The sequence below is a fragment of the Lineus longissimus genome, chromosome 7 (assembly GCF_910592395.1).
Source record: "Lineus longissimus chromosome 7, tnLinLong1.2, whole genome shotgun sequence".
Lineage (NCBI taxonomy): Eukaryota > Metazoa > Nemertea > Pilidiophora > Heteronemertea > Lineidae > Lineus > Lineus longissimus.
In genome coordinates, this window is record NC_088314.1 from 19,932,724 (window position 1) to 19,951,095 (window position 18,372).

Here is an 18,372-nt window from a genome sequence, read left to right on the forward strand (position 1 = left end):
GAATGAATAATAAATTGTCTGTCCTGCTTGATCATTAGGCGTACTTTCGTTGCTACCAATTGTCAAATCAATGCATCGTGGTAAAAATCCCGGGGGGGGGGGGGGGTTCACGCAACACGAAGTTCACGCGGAGTTCACGCAACAAATATGGGTAAGAATATCTGCGTCCTGGTTCAGGCATACTAAGGTTGCTCATTCTTGGCTTTTCCAACATAAAATATTTCACCACTGCTTGTAGATTACATGTAATTGGGGCTCCACTTTAAATGAAAATATCTATAATTTTAGTCCCCTGGTCTTCAGCCCCAGGGCTTCCACAATAAAATATACTCTTGTCTGCAGACTTAGGTCATATCAGTTTTGCATTCAGATTGTTGGAGAAAAAGACCCTCATTTGAAGCGATTTTATGGCACATATGTTTACTATTATCTGCGCAGTATCACTTCACCTGGTGCCCAGGTTTATTTTTTGTTCCTGCCAGTGGAGGTGTACTTGGCCAACATCCATTCAGCAGACGGAAGAAGCACCGTAACCTTTGATAATTTTCCTGCATCTGCTGGCACTGTGCCGTGGAATTCCTGCCATTTTTGTGAGTCAGTTGATGATTCCAGTGCTTTCCTGCTTGATTCAGAAAGTGCAGCTTGGGCCCACCTTCGTGTTCTTAGAACCATGATAATCACAATCTTTGTTTTAGTAATGAAAGTAGTGCCACATTTTGATAAAAATATGATTAAAAAATATGTGTCCTCTCATAGTCAGAAACTTGTGGCGCTTGTTTGCCCCATTTAACTTTAATGCTGGAGGATGTCCAGGGTTTTTATTTTGTTTTGGTTGTGTTTAGTAGTAAGAATTATCATGGTTGGCAAAAATATGTGGCGCATTTCAAGACACTTCAATTACAATGTATCATTTATATGTGTTATACACAGTGTTGGATTTGACAAAACAGAACCATGACTGAAGAGAGTTTTCAGTGAGTTTTGTGAGAATAACTTGTTAACTTTCAGTTGTGACAGCACTGAATTTTACACCACACTGTTGGGTTTCTGTACGAAGATCAGATAGAGCTCAAAAGCTACCCAATCCCTTTGGTTAAAACACCTCCGGGTTGAGCCAACATTTTTGCTCCACCCTCCCAGTTTTGGTTTTGGAAAGCAAGAGACCCACTGTAGTGTGGTGTTAACATTCATCATTCTTTGTGTTAAAAGCCAATCCAGGGCTCCCGAGAAAGAAGGCGACCTTATGTTTTCAAAGACGCTGTAGAACCTCTCCTTGTTGATGCCTCTGCCAGGCGGACATCTCCACCGTCCGTCCCTGATTCAGTCCCTGATAAGATTAAAAACAAGTTTACAGCAGAGACCATTTTTGATTACAATTCAATTCAATTCATTTATCTTGTTAGTGCCCATGATTCTCATGAGGCTGTTACAGATGTAAGCCCGAGAACCCACCCGAGACTCGCCAAATAGCACAGTCTCGGGTCGGTTCAGGAGTATTAGGCCGGTCAAGACGGCTTCACGCTGTGTAAATGCGATCGGACCAGATCGGTTTGAGTCTGTGTGTTTTATATATACATTGTATAGCGATGAGTCATGTTATACATCTAAGATGCGTGTATGTATGTAACCATGTGTATCCTATGATATCCATCAGTTAATAGGGCCTGTACAATTGACATATTGCAAGGGAAGTTCATAGACACTATGTTGTTCAAGGACTACATGTTGTTCATAGACTTTTTATACATTTTGAGATCTGAAGATTTAAACCAAACTGGTCTGTAAATTGTATGTGCAGTCAAAGCTGTTACAGGGAGGATGCAACAGCTGATAAAACATCAATGTTTCTGAGTTGAACGTGACCATGGTAGGCCTTTTAATACAATTTAAAACCGGCCAAGGCACGAACAAACCGGCTCCGATCCGGATCGAAGCCGGTTCAGCTAACCCGCACTGTCTGAATGGGATTTAACTCCAGGTGAAGTGACCTTGTCAGCACCGACCCGGGGTTGGTTTAGGACAGTTCAGTTTATCACCACTGTGTAAAAAGGCCTATAAAGACGGCCATGTAGAATTAGCGGAATGAGCGGATTCTGAGCTTAAATCACCTGGAAAAGCAAGTATTTGTCACGATGATGGTCGCCATGCCTGAACTCTGAAGACAAAGGGGGGTACAGTAATACAGCGCTGCGCACGGCTACTGACTGAACTAAACTGTCCCTACAGACCAGTTTTCATGCCCTCATTGCGAGTCATAGCTTAACGACTGTAAAAAGCGATTTCAATAATCTTTGTGGTTGAACAAATTAAAACTTAATGAATTCATTAAGTTCCATTTTGTATGAAATTATATCATATTTTGTACAGAATCCACTCATTCTGCTCATTCCGCTAATTCTACATGGCCAATAAAGATATATGATACAATAATATGAGATAAAAACAACAAAAAGAAACATACAGTAGAACCCGGTAACACGACCACTCATGGGACCGAGGTTGAATGGTCGTGTTAGTGAAGTTGAAAATCCGGGGACAAAATGCATGATTACGTTTTCCCGCCAAAATTGTTAAACTTAATCATAAGTTCAAAATTTTGAAAAATTTTCAAAGCCAAATTTTTTTTGGGGCTGATGATGTTTCTTCATTTTGAGCAGGAAAAAAAGAAGTGAACAAGATATTTGGACTTAGAAATTTTTTCAGTCTTCAGATTTGAATTTTTTTTATGTTCAAAATTCTGAAAAATTTTCAAAGCCCAAATTTTTTGGGGTCTGATGATATTTCTTCATTTTGAGCAGAAAAAAGCAAGTGAACAAAATTTTTGGACTTGAAAACTTTTTTATCTGTAGCATGACAAATTTCAATGCTCCAATGTGTTCGGTGATAGATGTTGCCTGACTTAATGCAGATCACATGACTTTTTGCTGTCAGTACCCAGCGGGGCACACACCTTTGTCATGAAATCACATTTTGCCATGTGATGCCACCATGATATGATGAGGATGTGTTCACGTGATCAGCTTGCCCTTAATAGGTCCTGTCAGGCTACAGACTATTTTACGTGGCCAACAAAAGTATAAGACCGAAATAAAACAATTGAGACAGCTGCTTCATGTGTCATGAATAGAGTTCACCACTGGGCTGTTGCAGTCTGTGTCATCTGTCCTTTTGATCAATTAACAAGAAAGTGCAGCACCTTGATCCTTTCTTTAGCAACAGATACTTTGTGGACTTTGCCCTAAATGCAGGGGCGGATCCAAGATATTTCGAAAGGTGGGGCGCACTTTGAGGGAAGCAACTGATACAATTGTGACATCAGTCCTATCAGGTGGGACCAAGTAAAAGACAGTGGCTACATTAATGTAAAATTTCACAAAAACATATTCAAAATACCTCTTAGCTCGAGATTTGTTTCGAGTCAGACACCTCTAGTTAGGAAAGGTATTTTGTTTTTATAAAAAAGCCAATTTGGTAAACAAGTTGATGTATGTACTTGATCAATGTTTTGCTTTTTTACTCTGGTAAAGTTGATTCAACGAAGATTTTTGCCAACCTAGTTGTATCTTTTTTTGTCTAGACGAAATTTGCTGTCAGTCACGGGCCGATGAACTGATGAAGCATAATTCTTCTAGATTCTTACTGCTTCTTCACCCCTGGCTTCTTTATGTGTCTGATTTTCTTAGCACCTGAGAATGCTCTGGAATTCCCAAGCGTGGCAAGAATTGAGCGTTGAGCATTACCTAGCATTGCATATGCTTCATGCTACCTAGTGTCAACCTTGCCCCAGTATACAACAATAATGCTTATATTCTATATTACTATATGCAAAATTGAAGGTATGACAGATGGGGCAAGGTTGAATACTTTCCAATGCTGAAATCTATCTTTAGTTGGTGTTGGTATTTGTAGATGCCATACAACTTGACTGATGCTGCAGTATCTTCAGTTTGATTTCAATGTTCATTTCATGTGTTCAAGACAACATTGTAGCTGCTAAGCAGTGCATTCAGTAAGAAGTAGTTCACTTATGCGAAGGTCCTTCTGGTAGGTTGCATTGGAATCATTGGAAGGATCTTCTGCTCCAACCCTACTCCATTGAACTGTGCAACCTACATCAAAACCTCAAGTGATAGATCAAGTTTAGGATATGTTTGTTTACAAAATGTCTGATTGTATCAGAACTTTTGCTTTGTTCTGACATTCCAGGTTGTATATTGATTGATAATAATGATGAAGCGTTGCCCCAATATCCGAGAGCCCGGCTTATCATTGGTGATTTAGGTCGAGACAGTCAGGGCTACAACCCGTGTGGGGCATGTTGTGCATTTGTGTGGCTCTTCTTGTGGGATTGTGGGCCATCTTGCTTTAAAAAAAAGCAAGAGATCATTGCTACGTCAAAACTTTTATCAGTTGAGTTTGGAGCGGTTACTAAAGTTGCGTCCTCTTCGATCAATCATGACTGTTTTCATGTTTGTGCCCAACTAAAACAAAGAACTGATCAGCCCCCTCCCTCCAACTCCATCCTGATGCAATGTCGGCCATCTACCAAAGGAGCCGCAGTTATGGTCAGGTCTTCAGGCTAACAGTCAAGAGATCCGTGATCGAAACCCACCATCGATGTGAGCGTTAGCATTTTGCTTGAGGCAGGTCTCCTCACCCCAATTGGCTACCAGTGAGAAATTGTCAAGTTGCAGTGCTGATTCATCGTGCATCTATCTGACTTCTTCTGAAAGGTTTTAGGATAGATAGAAAGTGTGACGTCGGATAATAACCTCTACCTGACTGGGTTTGGGACAATAGATCCTCAACTTTAATTTTGCCTCAAATCTGTACCTTTTCAACCTTTAGAAGACTAACTAATTCTGTATTCTTTGATCTGAACAACTTTAGTTTCACATTTTGTTTGAAGAGGACATTACCTTTTCTCTAGCTACAACTGGGTTCAGGGTAACCTTACATGCAATAATACATAACACAATTTATTACAAGAATTTAGTAAGAACTACAGGTTTGTTAATAGAACTAGTTGACGGGATAACAAACTCAAGGGAAATCCCACCAAGACGGAGATCAAGTTGTTTGGGTCTCAGAGAGTCGTAAACTCACTCAATATCCATGCCCTGATGGTCGCTGGCATAAAGGTCAATGTGTCACCTGACCCAGTCAGAAATCTTGGTGTTATGTTTGATCAAACGCTGTCAATGGGCCCACATGTGAACAAGCTAGTACAGTGTGCAACATTTCAAATCCGAAACATTGGCGGCATGCGAAAGCTCCTACGCAAGAAGCTCCAAAACTTCTAGTGCAATGAACTGTCATATCCAGACTGGATTATTGTAATAGCCTGCTCGTTGGTGCCGATGAAAATATACTTGATAAGCTACAAAAGGTTCAGAATCACGCAGCGCGAGTAATCACAGGGACGCATAAACGTGAACATATTACCCCCGTGCTGAGAAGTCTACATTGGCTACCAATCCATGAACGTATAGAGTTCAAGACAATGCTCCTCATATACAAAACAAGAAACAGACTTGCCCCTGCTTTCATATCCGAGCTCCTCCCATCATGTGACTCCGGGCGATCCCTGAGGACTGAAGACAAATGTCTCCTGAGGATCCCCAGGTATCGCCTGGAGACGAACAGTGGCAGGAGCTTCCTTGTACAGGCGGCCAGACTTTGGAATGAGCTCATCATTGAGATAAAAAAGGCTAAGACTGTTGCTATTCTCAGGTGCGGGCTAAAACCCAGTGGTTCAGACGATATTTTGAAACACCGCATTAGAGCAAAATTTTGCGGTATATAAATGTAAATTTCATTCATTCGTTCATTCATTCATTCATTCAATAGGGCATCGGCAAAATAACGGCCATCGTTAAACGGGGCTTTAACTGTCATTGCATTGTAGCGACATCAGTTTGGTCTTCAGTTTCAAAGTTTGACATCATTTCAACATCCCCTTGTGAAAATCAGTTCAGCCTATTGGGATGTCAATACCCCTTATTAGTTTATGGGATACACATTTTTCCTCTTTTCACAGGTTTGCACTTCAGCTTCAGTCATATTCTCCAGTTGTTTTAGATACTTGACTATCTCGTTGCTTCTTTTACGAAAGCCATGTGAAGCTATCAACTTAACCAGGATACACTTATCCGTCTTCAGTACTTTTTCAATTTGCGGCCAATTGTATATAACATATGGCAGGTTCCTCAGTTTAATGTTGCTGTATCTTGCAAGGACCCCAAGGAAAGCGTCATCAACTGGAAAAGTCTGCCTCGTGACGCCATAGACTCGTGAGACGTGGAAAGAAGCGTGGTACATCTTCTGAACAGCTTCTGCCGAAAACAAAACAAAGAACCCGCTGGCATATGGGGCATAGGTATCATTGTTAAAATCTTCATGAGAGATGTACCACTTACTTTTCGGATTCCTTAAAGGTTCCAATGCGGCATATGTAGCGCCTTGGTATACCATGGTCACATTTTTTGTCTCCAGTCCGATGACATAGTCCACAATGTGTTGATAGATCATGACTGCATCGTCGTCAATTTTCACCAGGAATTTTGCATGCCCACATTGTGTCACGGTCCATTTTAATACTGCCAAGGCCTTGAATGTCAGATTGCGATAGGCTTCCTTATAGTTGGCCTGTATGATGTCATTGTAGACAGAACTTTCATTGCGTAGTTTTGCCTCGGTTTTGGGCTCATACACTCGTGCAACGATAAAAGCCAACCGAATTTTCTTCCCTCGATATGGTTTAATCTTTAGCCATTCCCTTACATCTGCTCGGCGCTTGAAATTCCCAACACTACTCACCATCAGAATGAGCAAATATATGTCGTCTTCACACGGAGGAGGTGACAGTATCTCATCCTTCTCCGAGAGTGTTAATCGGTGTAACATGTTTGCTGTCCTCTCATCAATCTTTTTCAGGTTTAGTAAATTAAGCAAATCTGCAGTTTTCAGGTTCTTCAGTTGATTAAACAAATCGGCAGTTTTCAGAGGCCTCACATTCCGACTTGTTTCTAAATCTGTCATTGGACGAAGACTTCTTGGTCCCTTTATCGGGACACCTGCCATTATAGCTCCATGAAGGTTTTGTTCAACATTGTCCACGACGACATGCCGGCGTTGATGAGACAATTTCATAAGAGAATTGAAACCAATGATATTCACGATGGCAACGGCCAAAACTAAAACGTAACGTAATTTTCTTCTCATCTTTATGTGTCCTCTATCAAATTGATAGTCCGCGGTTGATGGTACGTAATAATATATGATTTTTCTTGTCAAAATGTCAATTTTCCTTGTAGTCCGTGGTTGAATGTAGGATATAATATAATGATTTATTGTCCAAATGTCAATTTTCCATGAAGAAATTTTTTCAAAAATGAGAGAAAATATAGCGAGTATTTGCAGTCAGGTTTAGTACCCGGTCTGATTTGATTTGATTCTGATTTTGCGGCATACTGACATTCGTGCCTGCAGCTGTTCCTGTTAAGCCGTCACCACCTCTATAGCCACTGTTTTGGACCCCTCTTGTATATGCTTAGAAATAAATGTGACCTTTGAATGGATCATGCAACCTGTCACATCTCAGTGTCAACAACTGGCCAGGCTCTTCCAGGAAATCTAGCCTGTCAACAAAGTCCTCGTCTGGACCGTCTCTAAAGTAACAGCTTCCTCACTGTAGTAAGGATATGCAGGACAGCCAAGGAGCCCTGATCAGGCTTTCAAACCGATGCTGCAACTCTGGCTCATGGGTAACACTGTTACAGTTGAAATGTATTCTTCGATTTCTCTTGTACCACACCTGTAACAGTTTGAACCAGAGATACAACAATGGTTCAAAAACCTAAACGTGATCTAAGGTGTTACTGTGTTGCACTTTAGATACTGGGCTTCTGTTCAATCAATTATTTGACTACATAAACTTAGAATATAATCTAATGAAAAGTGTAAAAAAACCCAGAATAAAGTGATGATTGATAGTGCTTGAAATGGTCATTAGTTTGAAGAAAACAATGGAAAATAACAAAATGTGGTGGTTTTATGACGCCAATACTCGATGATTGTAATGAATGGGTTTCTCACTGAAAGCTGTTGCAGGTTATCCCAACATCATCTCAGCTGATCTGATGAAAGATAGTTCATGCATGAGTGTACTTTGTCATCATGTCAATTCTGTCTAGTTACTGATGCCACAATTCTTCTGGCTTTATAACATTGTATTGTGGGGGCTTTATAGTCACTTGCACCTGACACCCCGACATGTTAATGGTGCTTCCTCAACGTTAATTGTTGTGAACTGACAAACTTCCCGTAGTGATAAGTATTGAACATTACGTTTCTAGAGCCCTTGATCCTGATTCGGTTTATATGTTATCTTCCCTCAAGATCGTCGATTGTTCCCAAAAGAAGCATGAGCCTAATTCCTCAACCCCAAACAATAGCAAGGAGGCTGTTTCACAGATCAGCCACCCTCCCTATTACTAATCCAACAGAGGGCAGTAGGGCTTAACGGTATACGGTAATAAAGGTACAGGAAAAAAAGGTACAGGAAAATAAAGTACAGGAAAATAAGGTACGGAAATAAAGGTACAGGAAATAAAAGTACTGGAAATAAAGGTAGCGGAAAAAAAGGTACTGGAATTAAAGGTACACAAAATGGCATAAATAGGTAAAAAAGTACACAATTTTTTAGAATTTTTTTAGAATCTTATGTTCTTCAACAAAATTGGCGAAAATTGGCGAAAATCTTACTGTGAAATGCAAGGTAGGATGCCAGATGCACCACTTAATTTATGTATCATTGTTAAGTGTAGCTAGGACTACTGTGACTGGAAGCATGGATGATTTTTGAAAATACAATGTAGTGACTTTGATGAGCAACAATTTTACAAAGATAACGTTATTTTGGTCTTTATAGGACGCTTTATATTTGGGCTAATTTTGATAGAACTTTGACCAACTGATAATTAGGTTTGTGACTGCATGAATATATGAGCAGTTTTTACAATGAAATGTCTCATCTTACAAAAAAAGAGGATTTGTAAGCACTCTCTTCACATAAATCTACAAAATACATTGTTAAGTGTAAGGAAGCTTCGTTCTAAACAATGCTTTCTGGGTCACCCCAAATAGAGATTAATTGCTAGTTTATTTACTATGCTTAATATATATATATCACTGTTTAGTGTAGCTAGGACTACTCTAACTGGAAGCATGGGTGATTTTTGAAAATAGTGGCTTTGATAAACAGAAATTTTACAAAGATTATAAAAGTTATTTTGTTCTTAGGACACTTTAAGTTTGGGCCAATTTTGTTAGAACTTTGACAGACTGATTATAAGGTCTGTGACAACATGAATATATGAGCAGTTTTTGCAGTGAAATGTCTCATCTTACAATAAAAGAGGATTTGTAAGCACTCTCTTGTATTAATCTACAAAATATGGTGTTTCAATATTGGTCAAAGTCTTGCCTAAATTTGTTGAAACCACTGTCGGATTGATGACTTTGATTGTCTGAACAAGAATATATATGCTATTTTGTCTAGAGATCATTTTTAGCTCACTTCTTAGCAGAGGTGAGCTTATCCCATACCGTGGCGTCCGTCGTCCGTCGTCGTCGTCGTCGTCGTCGTCGTCGTCGTCGTCCGTCGTCTGTTAGCAGGGCACGTTTCGTAACTGTTAGAGCTATTAAGTTGAAACTTGGTACACATGTACCCTTATGTAATGACACCTTGGAGACCAAGTTTCGGTCGATTCGTTTCATGGTTTGGCCACCAGGGGGCCAAACGTTAAAAGTGAAAATATGCAATATCTCCCTTAATAGTAGTCGGGAAATTTTGAAAAAAATATGGTAGGTACTTCTAGCAAAGGTGCATCATATATCCTCCGGGTTTTTGATTTGACCTCCTTTTCAAGGTCACAGAGGTCAAATGGTGTAAATTGGCCGTTAGGATGTAACGATGGCACGTTTCTAAACTGCAATGACTATTGATACCAAATTTGGTACACATTTACCCCTTAGTCAGGTGATCTCAGGGACTGAAGTTTGGTCCAATATGATTCACCACTTGACCACCAGGGGGCAAAATCCAAAAACCTTAAAAATGTGATTATTCCTTAACTTCTTGCCCGATTGCCACCAATTTGATATCATGGGTACATCTAACCACCATACAGTATATGTCACACAGGTTTTTAATTTGACCTTCTTGTCAAGGTCACAGAGGTCAAATGGCGTAAATTCGCCGTCAGGCCGTAACTATGGCACGTTTCTTAACTGCAATGACTATTGATCACAAATTAAGTACACATGTACCCCTTTGTCAGGTGATCTCAGGTACTGAAGTTTGGTGCGATCTGATTTGCCGTTTGGCCTCCAGGGAGGGGGCCAAATCCTAAATTCTTCAAAATGCCATTATTCCTAGTAATGACTTGCCCGATTGGCACCAATTTTATATCATAGGTACATCTAATTCTAACAACCATTCAATGTGTCACCCGGGTCTTCTTTGATTTGACCTACTTTTCAAGGTCACAGAGGTCGAATGTACTGTAAATTGGCCATTTTGGGGAAATTGTAATTGCTTGGACCTACATCAAACCTAACACTACATGACACAATACAATGCTCTTTAGCCATCTTTCCTCCACATGAGGTGAGCACAATGGCCCTGGCCATTTCATTTTTATTTGTAGAAATTATGGTTTGATTAATCTGACTTTCACAAAGAAACCTAAAAAACTAGTGAAGAGTCACAAACGTTATTTTGAGGATGCTTTTTGTTTGGGCTAATTTTGTTAAAAATATGATTAACTGATGAATAAGTTTGTGTGAACATGAATATATGAGCAATTATAGTAGTGAAATGTCTCTTTTTACAAAAAAAAGAGGATTCGTGAACACTCTCTTTTCATAATCTACAGATGGAGAGCGAGAAAAGAAAAAAGGACACTCCTCTTTCGCGGACATTCGCCTTTCATGGAGTCCTGACAAAACTATCATACAATAAAGCGCAACTAACGGACATTGTAATATAGTCAACATATCAACATATAGTTGACATGTGAGTCTAACTTTGGATTAGATTCATGATCGAGGAATGGTCAGGTCTTTAGGCTAACAGTCAGTCGATTCGTGATCGAAACCCACCATTGATGTGAGTGTCAGTATGTTGCCTGAGGCAGGTCTCCTCACCCCCAACAGGTCAGATTGGCTACCGGTGAGAAATAGTTAAGTTGTAGTGCTGATTCTTTGAAGTATCTATCTGACTTCTTCTGAAAGGTTTTAGGATAGATAGAAAGTGTGAAGTTGGATGATAACCTCTACCTGACTGGGTTTGGGACTTTGCCATCTTTCATACTCAAAATGAATAATTAGTTCTCACACATGATATCAGATGGCGCCTCGATCGCTTTTAAAAAGATGGTCGGATGGAGATCACTAGAAATTGTAGGGAATTGTTCAACCGAGGGAACCCGGTGTGCGATGCAGGGGACTGAACTGGCAACCGAGTACACTCGGTCTGCGACATCAAAAAGTTAATAGGGCATCAGCCAAATAACGGCCATCGATACGCGGGGCTTTAACTGTCATTGCAATGTAGCGACATCAGTTTGGTCTTCAGTTTCAAAGTTTGACATCATTTCAACATCCCCTTGTGAAAATCAGTTCAGCCTATTGGGATGTCAATACCCCTTATTAGTTTATGGGATACACATTTTTCCTCTTTTCACAGGTTTGCACTTCAGCTTCAGTCATATTCTCCAGTTGTTTTAGATACTTGACTATCTCGTTGCTTCTTTTAGGAAAGCCATGTGAAGCTATCAACTTAACCAGGATACACTTATCCTTCTTCAGTACTTTTTCAATATGCGACCAACTGTATATAACATATGGCAGGTTCCTCAGTTTAATGTTGCTGTATCTTGCAAGGACCCCAATGAAAGCGTCATCGACTGGAAAAGTCTGCCTCGTGACGCCATAGACTCGTGAGACGTGGAAAGAAGCGTGGTACATCTTCTGAACAGCTTCTAACGAAAGCAAAACAAAGAACCCGCTGGCATATGGGGCATAGGTATCATTGTTAAAATCTTCATGAGAGATGTACCACTTACTTTTCGGATTCCTTAAAGGTTCCAACGTTGCATATGTAGCGCCTTGGTATACCATGGTCACATTTTTTGTCTCCAGTCCGATGACATAGTCCACAATGTGTTGATAGATCATGACTGCATCGTCGTCAATTTTCACCAGGAATTTTGCATGCCCACATTGTGTCACGGTCCATTTTAATACTGCCAAGGCCTTGAATGTCAGATTGCGATAGGCTTCCTTATAGTTGGCCTGTATGATGTCATTGTAGACAGAACTTTCATTGCGTAGTTTTGCCTCGGTTTTGGGCTCATACACTCGTGCAACGATAAAAGCCAACCGAATTTTCTTCCCTCGATATGGATTAATCTTTAGCCACTCCCTTACATCTGCTCGGCGCCTGAAATTCCCAATACTACTCACCATCAGAATGAGCAAATATATGTCGTCTTCACAGGGAGGAGGTGACAGTATCTCATCCTTCTCCGAGAGTGTTAATCGGTGTAACATGTTTGCTGTCCTCTCATCAATCTTTTTCAGGTTTAGTAAATTAAGCAAATCTGCAGTTTTCAGGTTCTCCAGTTGATTAAACAAATCGGCAGTTTTCAGAGGCCTCACATTCTGACTTGTTTCTAAATCTGTCATTGGACGAAGACTTCTTGGTCCCTTTATCGGGACACCTGCCATTATAGCTCCATGAAGGTTTTGTTCAACATTGTCCACGACGACATGCCGGCGTTGATGAGACAATTTCATAAAAAAATTGAAACCAATGATATTCACGATGGCAATGGCCAAAACTAAAACGTAACGTAATTTTCTTCTCATCTTTATGTGTCCTCTATCAAATTGGTAGTCTGTGGTTGATGGTAGGTAATAATATATGATTTTCCTTGTCAAAATGTCAATTTTCCTTGTAGTCCGTGGTTGAATTTAGGATATAATATAATGATTTATTGTCCAAATGTAAATTTTCCATGAAAAATGTTTCCAAGAATGAGAGAAAATATAGCGAGTATTTGCAGTCAGGTTTAGTACCCGGTCTGATTTGATTTGATTTTCTTTTGAGGCATACTGACATTCGTGCCTGCAGCTGTTCCAGTTAAGCCGTCACCACCTCTTTAGCCTCTGTTTTGGACCCCTCTTGTATTTGCTTTTGTGTTTAAGACAGTGTAGAAATAAATGTGATCTTTGAATGGATCATGCAACCTGTCACATCTCATTGTCAACAACTGGCTAGGCTCTTTCAGCAAATCTAGCCTGTCAACAAGGTCCTCGTCTGGACCGTCTCTTAAGTAACAGCTTCCTCACTGTAGTAAGGATATGCAGGACAGCCAAGGAGCCCTGATCAGGCTTTCAAACCGATGCTGCAACTCTGGCTCATGGGTAACACTGTTACAGTTGAAATGTATTCTTTGATTTCTCTTGTACTACACCTGTAACAGTTTGAACCAGAGATGCAACAATGGTTCAAAAACCTAAACGTGATCTAAGGTGTTACTGTGTTGCACTTTAGATACTGGGCTTCTGTTCAATCAATTGTTTGACTACATAAACTTAGAATATAATCTAATGAAAAGTGTAAAAAAACCCAGAATAAAGTGATGATTGATAGTGCTTGAAATGGTCATTAGTTTGAAGAAAACAATGGAAAATAACAAAATGTGGTGGTTTTATGACGCCAATACTCGATGATTGTAATGAATGGGTTTCTCACTGAAAGCTGTTGCAGGTTATCCCAACATCATCTCAGCTGATCTGATGAAAGTTAGTTCATGCATGAGTGTACTTTGTCATCATGTTGTCGTCAATTCTGTCTAGTTAGGGATGCAACAGTGGTTCAAAAACCTAAACGTGATCCAAGGTGTTACTGTATTTCACTCTAGTTATCAGGATTGTCCATCTGACCGTTGGGCCGTCCGTCTGTATGTCACACTCTTGTGACCTATCTACATTCTGAACGAATTCGCCTAGACATTTCATATTTGATGTGCACGTGTATCGGGTGAATATCAAGGCCAAGTTCGATAATGGCTGATTTCGCACTTAAGATGGCCGACTGGCAGCCATTTTGTTGTAAAACTTCCAAATGCCTTGTGACCTCTCTACATTCTGAACGAGTTCGCCTAGACATTTCATATTTGGTGTGCACGTGTTTTAGGTAAATATCAAGGCAAAGTTCGAAAATGGCTGATTTCGCACTCAAGATAGCCAACTGTCGGCCATTTTGTTGTAAAACTTGCAAATGCCTTGTGACCTCTCTACATTCTGAACGAGTTCGCCTAGACATTTCATATTTGGTGTGCACGTGTTTTAGGTAAATATCAAGGCAAAGTTCGAAAATGGCTGATTTCGCACTCAAGATAGCCAACTGTCGGCCATTTTGTTGTAAAACTTGCAAATGCCTTGTGACCTCTCTACATTCTGAACGAGTTCGCCTAGACATTTCATATTTGGTGTGCACGTGTATCGGGTGAATATCAAGCACAAGTTCGATAATGGCTGATTTCGCACTCAAGATGGCCGACTGGCGGCCATTTCGTTGTAAAACTTGCAAATGCCTTGTGACCTCTCTACATTCTGAACGAAGTCGCCTAGACATTTCATATTTGGTGTCCACGTGTATCGGGTGAATATCAAGGCCAAGTTCGATAATGGCTGATTTCGCACTCAAGATAGCCAACTCTCGGCCATTTTGTTGCAAAACTTGCAATATAATAATAATAATAAATCGTTATTTGTAAAGCGCCTGTATCACTTGAAACAAATGTTCACCGGCGCTGGTGAGCTCTATTGAAAAGAAGGGTCTTGAGTTCTTTGCGAAAGGTTGAGACATCCGATGTAGCTCTCAGGGTGGGGGAAAGAGAGTTCCACAGTTGAGGTGCTAAAGTGGCGAATGCTCGACCTCCAAATGTTTTCAATCTATATTTCCTGCAAGTGAGAAGGTCCTGAGATTCAGAGCGAAGGTAACGAGGAGGCACGTAATGTTGGATGAGATCGTTCAGGTAAATTGGTGCAAGCCGGTGGTAATTATTGCTTTGAAGGTCAGGAGGAGTAGTTTGAAAATTATACGCTCGCACACAGGCAGCCAGTGTAACTTGGCTAGCACCGGAGTAATGTGGGATCGCCGCGGGGTCCTGGTGATAAGACGCGCTGCACGGTTTTGCACAAGCTGCAGCTTATGTAGTGATTTCTCGGAAATTTCGGCGAGACTGCTGTTACAATAGTCTAGCCTGGACAGGACAAGGGATTGTGCCAGGCTCTTTGTTGCTTCAGTTTCAAGCTGTCTCCTGACCAGACCAATATTCCTCAGATGGTAAGAAGCCGCACGCACGACGCTTGACACATGAGGATCCATCGACAGATTTGAATCGAATGCAAATGCCTTGTGACCTCTCTACATTCTGAACGAGTTCGCCTAGACATTTCATATTTGGTGTGCACGTGTATCAGGTGAATATCAAGGCCAAGTTCGATAATGGCTGAACTTGGAAATATCTTGTAACCTCTCTACATTCTGAACGAGTTCACCTAGACATTACTCGCTATAGAAATAGACTACCCAAAATAACAATAAAAGCCACTCCAATCATCAGCTTCCTTCTTTACTATTCTATTCCATTCCATAACACTACCAGCAACCTGATTTCACCAAAGTGTGGATATACTCGTGTTTGCCAGCAAACGCGGTGCCTCTAGCTGTGAACTGACAAACTTCCCGTACTGATAAATATTGAACATTACGTTTCCAGAGCCCTTGATCCTAATTCGGTTTATATGTTATCTTCCCTCAAGATCGTCCATTGTTCCCAACCGAAGCGTGAGCCTAATTGCTCAACCCCAAACAATAGCAAGGAGACTGTTCCATAGATCAGCCGCCCTCCCAATTACTAATCCAACAGAGGGCAGCAGAGTTTAACACCTCCTTTGAGTTGAGGATATGGGTCACTGCTGCTTTGTGTGATTATTACATAACCAGAGGTGTATAAACTAGCCTAATTCTAAACAATGCAGTCTGTGTCACCCTAGGTAGAGATTAATTACCAGTATGTATACCGTACTATGCTTAATTTATGTATCATTGTTAAGTGTAGCTAGGACTACTCTGACTGGAAGCATGGTTGATTTTTGAAAATACAATGTAGTGACTTTGATGAGCAACAATTTTACAAAGATTGTAAATGTTATTTTGTTCTAAGGACGCTTTATATTTGGGCTAATTTTGATGGAACTTTGACCAACTGATAATTAGGTTTGTGACTGCATGAATATATGAGCAGTTTTTGCAATGAAATGTCTCATCTTACAAAAAAGAGGATTTGTAAGCACTCTCGTCACATAAATCTACAAAATACATTGTAAAGTGTAAGGAAGCTTCGTTCTAAACAATGCTTTCTGGGTCACCCCAAGTAGAGATTAATTGCTAGTTTATTTACTATGCTTAATATATATTAATATATATATATCACTGTTTAGTGTAGCTAGGACTACTCTGACTGGAAGCATGGGTGATTTTTTAAAATAGTGGCTTTGATAAACAGAAATTTTACAAAGATTATAAAAGTTATTTTGTTCTTAGGACACTTTATGTTTGGGCCAATTTTGTTAGAACTTTGACAGACTGATTATAAGGTCTGTGACAACATGAATATACGAGCAGTTTTTGCAGTGAAATGTCTCATCTTACAATAAAAGAGGATTTGTAAGCACTCTCTAGTTTAATACATTGCGGACAATTTTGTTACGGAATGAATTTGAGGAAAATTCATGGAAGAAGTTGTCCAACAGGGAGCTGACATGTTTTTTGGTAATAACTACATGTACATTCATGTTCTTTTAAATTTTAATATACTCGAGTCGTATTCTTATTAGGGGCGGATCCAGGATCTTGGGAAAGGGGGGTGGGGGCGCACTAATGGCATCCTACCTGGGATTTTATATTAAGATTCTCGCCAATTTCCCTAATAGCTTGTGTTTGGTCTTAAATCTAATAATTTGTCTGTTAAGACCTAATTGGCCAGGCACATTGTTAATTGGGTCCAGCTCTATGATCTTGAACATTGGTACATTTATCGGTTAACCCTTTTGCAGAGGGAATTGTCCTAGAATCTTTACAATCATCAGCCGTGTTTTCACTCTTGAAAACCATAACGGTATACTGGAAATTTGATATACCTTTCCTAAGGCCTATGCAATGCCTACGCAACAAATAAAGTTAAAGTTATGAATAGAAAAAGGCAGAATTCAAATGATTTTTTTTTAAAAATTGTGTACCTTTTTTACCTATTTATGCAATTTTGTGTACCTATTTTTCCAGTACCTTTTTTTCCGGTACCTTTATTTCCGGTACTTTTATTTCCTGTACCTTTATTTCCTGTACCTTTATTTCCGTACCTTTTTTTCCTGTACCTTTTTTTCCTGTACCTTTATTACCTAGATTCACATACATACATAGATACCGAATTTCTGTATCGTCCGTTTCAAGCTGATGCTCGTTCACGGGCGCTTTACATTGTTACATCGGCTTACAGAAGGCACTTGTTGAAAAGATGTGTTTTGAGCATTTTTTTGAAGATGTTTAGACTGGGTGCCTTCTGTAAGCCCTCTGGCAATTGGTTCCAGAGCTTGGCGGTGAAAACGCTGAACCGCCGTTCGTCGTCCTGTGTCCGTGCACCTGGGATAACCAGGGTGAAAGAATTTTCCGACCTTAGGAGCCTTTGAGGTTTGTCAACATTGATCATATCAGAGAGATACCTAGGGGCCTGGCCGTGCAGGCACCTGAAGGCCAGAACCAGAGTCTTGAACTGAATTCGCTTCCCCACGGGCAGCCAGTGCAACTGCTTTAACACTGGTGAGATGTGTTCATGCCTGGGTGTGCCGGTTACGATGCGGGCTGCAGTATTCTGGACCCGTTGCAGCCACTTGGTAAGAACTTTAGGCAGCCAGCCGAGAAACGAATTACAGTAGTCAAGCCTGGAAATGACCAGACCAGTAGCGAGAGATCTCGCTGCACGGTTGGTCAGGTACCTCCAGATATGACCAATATTTCTCAATTGTGCATAGGCGGATTTACAAACGCTGGTCACCTGTTTCTCCATGTTCATCTTGGTGTCAAAGATAACACCAAAATTCCTTACATCTGGCGAGGACCTGACGAGGCAGTCACCAACTTGTATAGCAATGTGGTCCAAGGCTTTGAGGTTGTGAGGAGAAGCAAAAAGCATGACTTCGATTTTGTCGTCATTCTTGCTCAGCATGTTGTTA

At 40.4% G+C, this 18,372-nt stretch overlaps 3 protein-coding genes across 3 annotated transcripts; all 3 read right to left on the reverse strand.

Annotated features, from left to right (window-relative positions):
• Window positions 1–1,439: 1,439 nt before the first annotated feature.
• Window positions 1,440–7,478, reverse strand: LOC135491382 (beta-1,3-galactosyltransferase 5-like). The gene has a single exon (XM_064777216.1). The coding sequence runs from the start codon at window positions 7,222–7,224 to the stop codon at window positions 6,004–6,006; it is 1,221 nt and encodes a 406-aa protein (XP_064633286.1). The 5' UTR covers window positions 7,225–7,478; the 3' UTR covers window positions 1,440–6,003.
• A 4,237-nt stretch (window positions 7,479–11,715) lies between these two features.
• Window positions 11,716–12,795, reverse strand: LOC135491640 (beta-1,3-galactosyltransferase 1-like). Its single transcript, XM_064777610.1, has one exon. The coding sequence runs from the start codon at window positions 12,793–12,795 to the stop codon at window positions 11,716–11,718; it is 1,080 nt and encodes a 359-aa protein (XP_064633680.1).
• A 4,838-nt stretch (window positions 12,796–17,633) lies between these two features.
• On the reverse strand, window positions 17,634–18,365 carry LOC135491641 (uncharacterized). Its single transcript, XM_064777612.1, has one exon. The coding sequence runs from the start codon at window positions 18,363–18,365 to the stop codon at window positions 17,634–17,636; it is 732 nt and encodes a 243-aa protein (XP_064633682.1).
• Window positions 18,366–18,372: the final 7 nt, after the last annotated feature.

What these genes read in the sequence shown, in the direction of transcription:
- LOC135491641 (XM_064777612.1), bottom strand. Translation starts at nt 18,365, where the DNA reads ATGCTGAGCAAGAATGACGACAAAATCGAAGTCATGCTTTTTGCTTCT.
- LOC135491640 (XM_064777610.1), bottom strand. Translation starts at nt 12,795, where the DNA reads ATGGCAGGTGTCCCGATAAAGGGACCAAGAAGTCTTCGTCCAATGACA.
- LOC135491382 (XM_064777216.1), bottom strand. Translation starts at nt 7,224, where the DNA reads ATGAGAAGAAAATTACGTTACGTTTTAGTTTTGGCCGTTGCCATCGTG.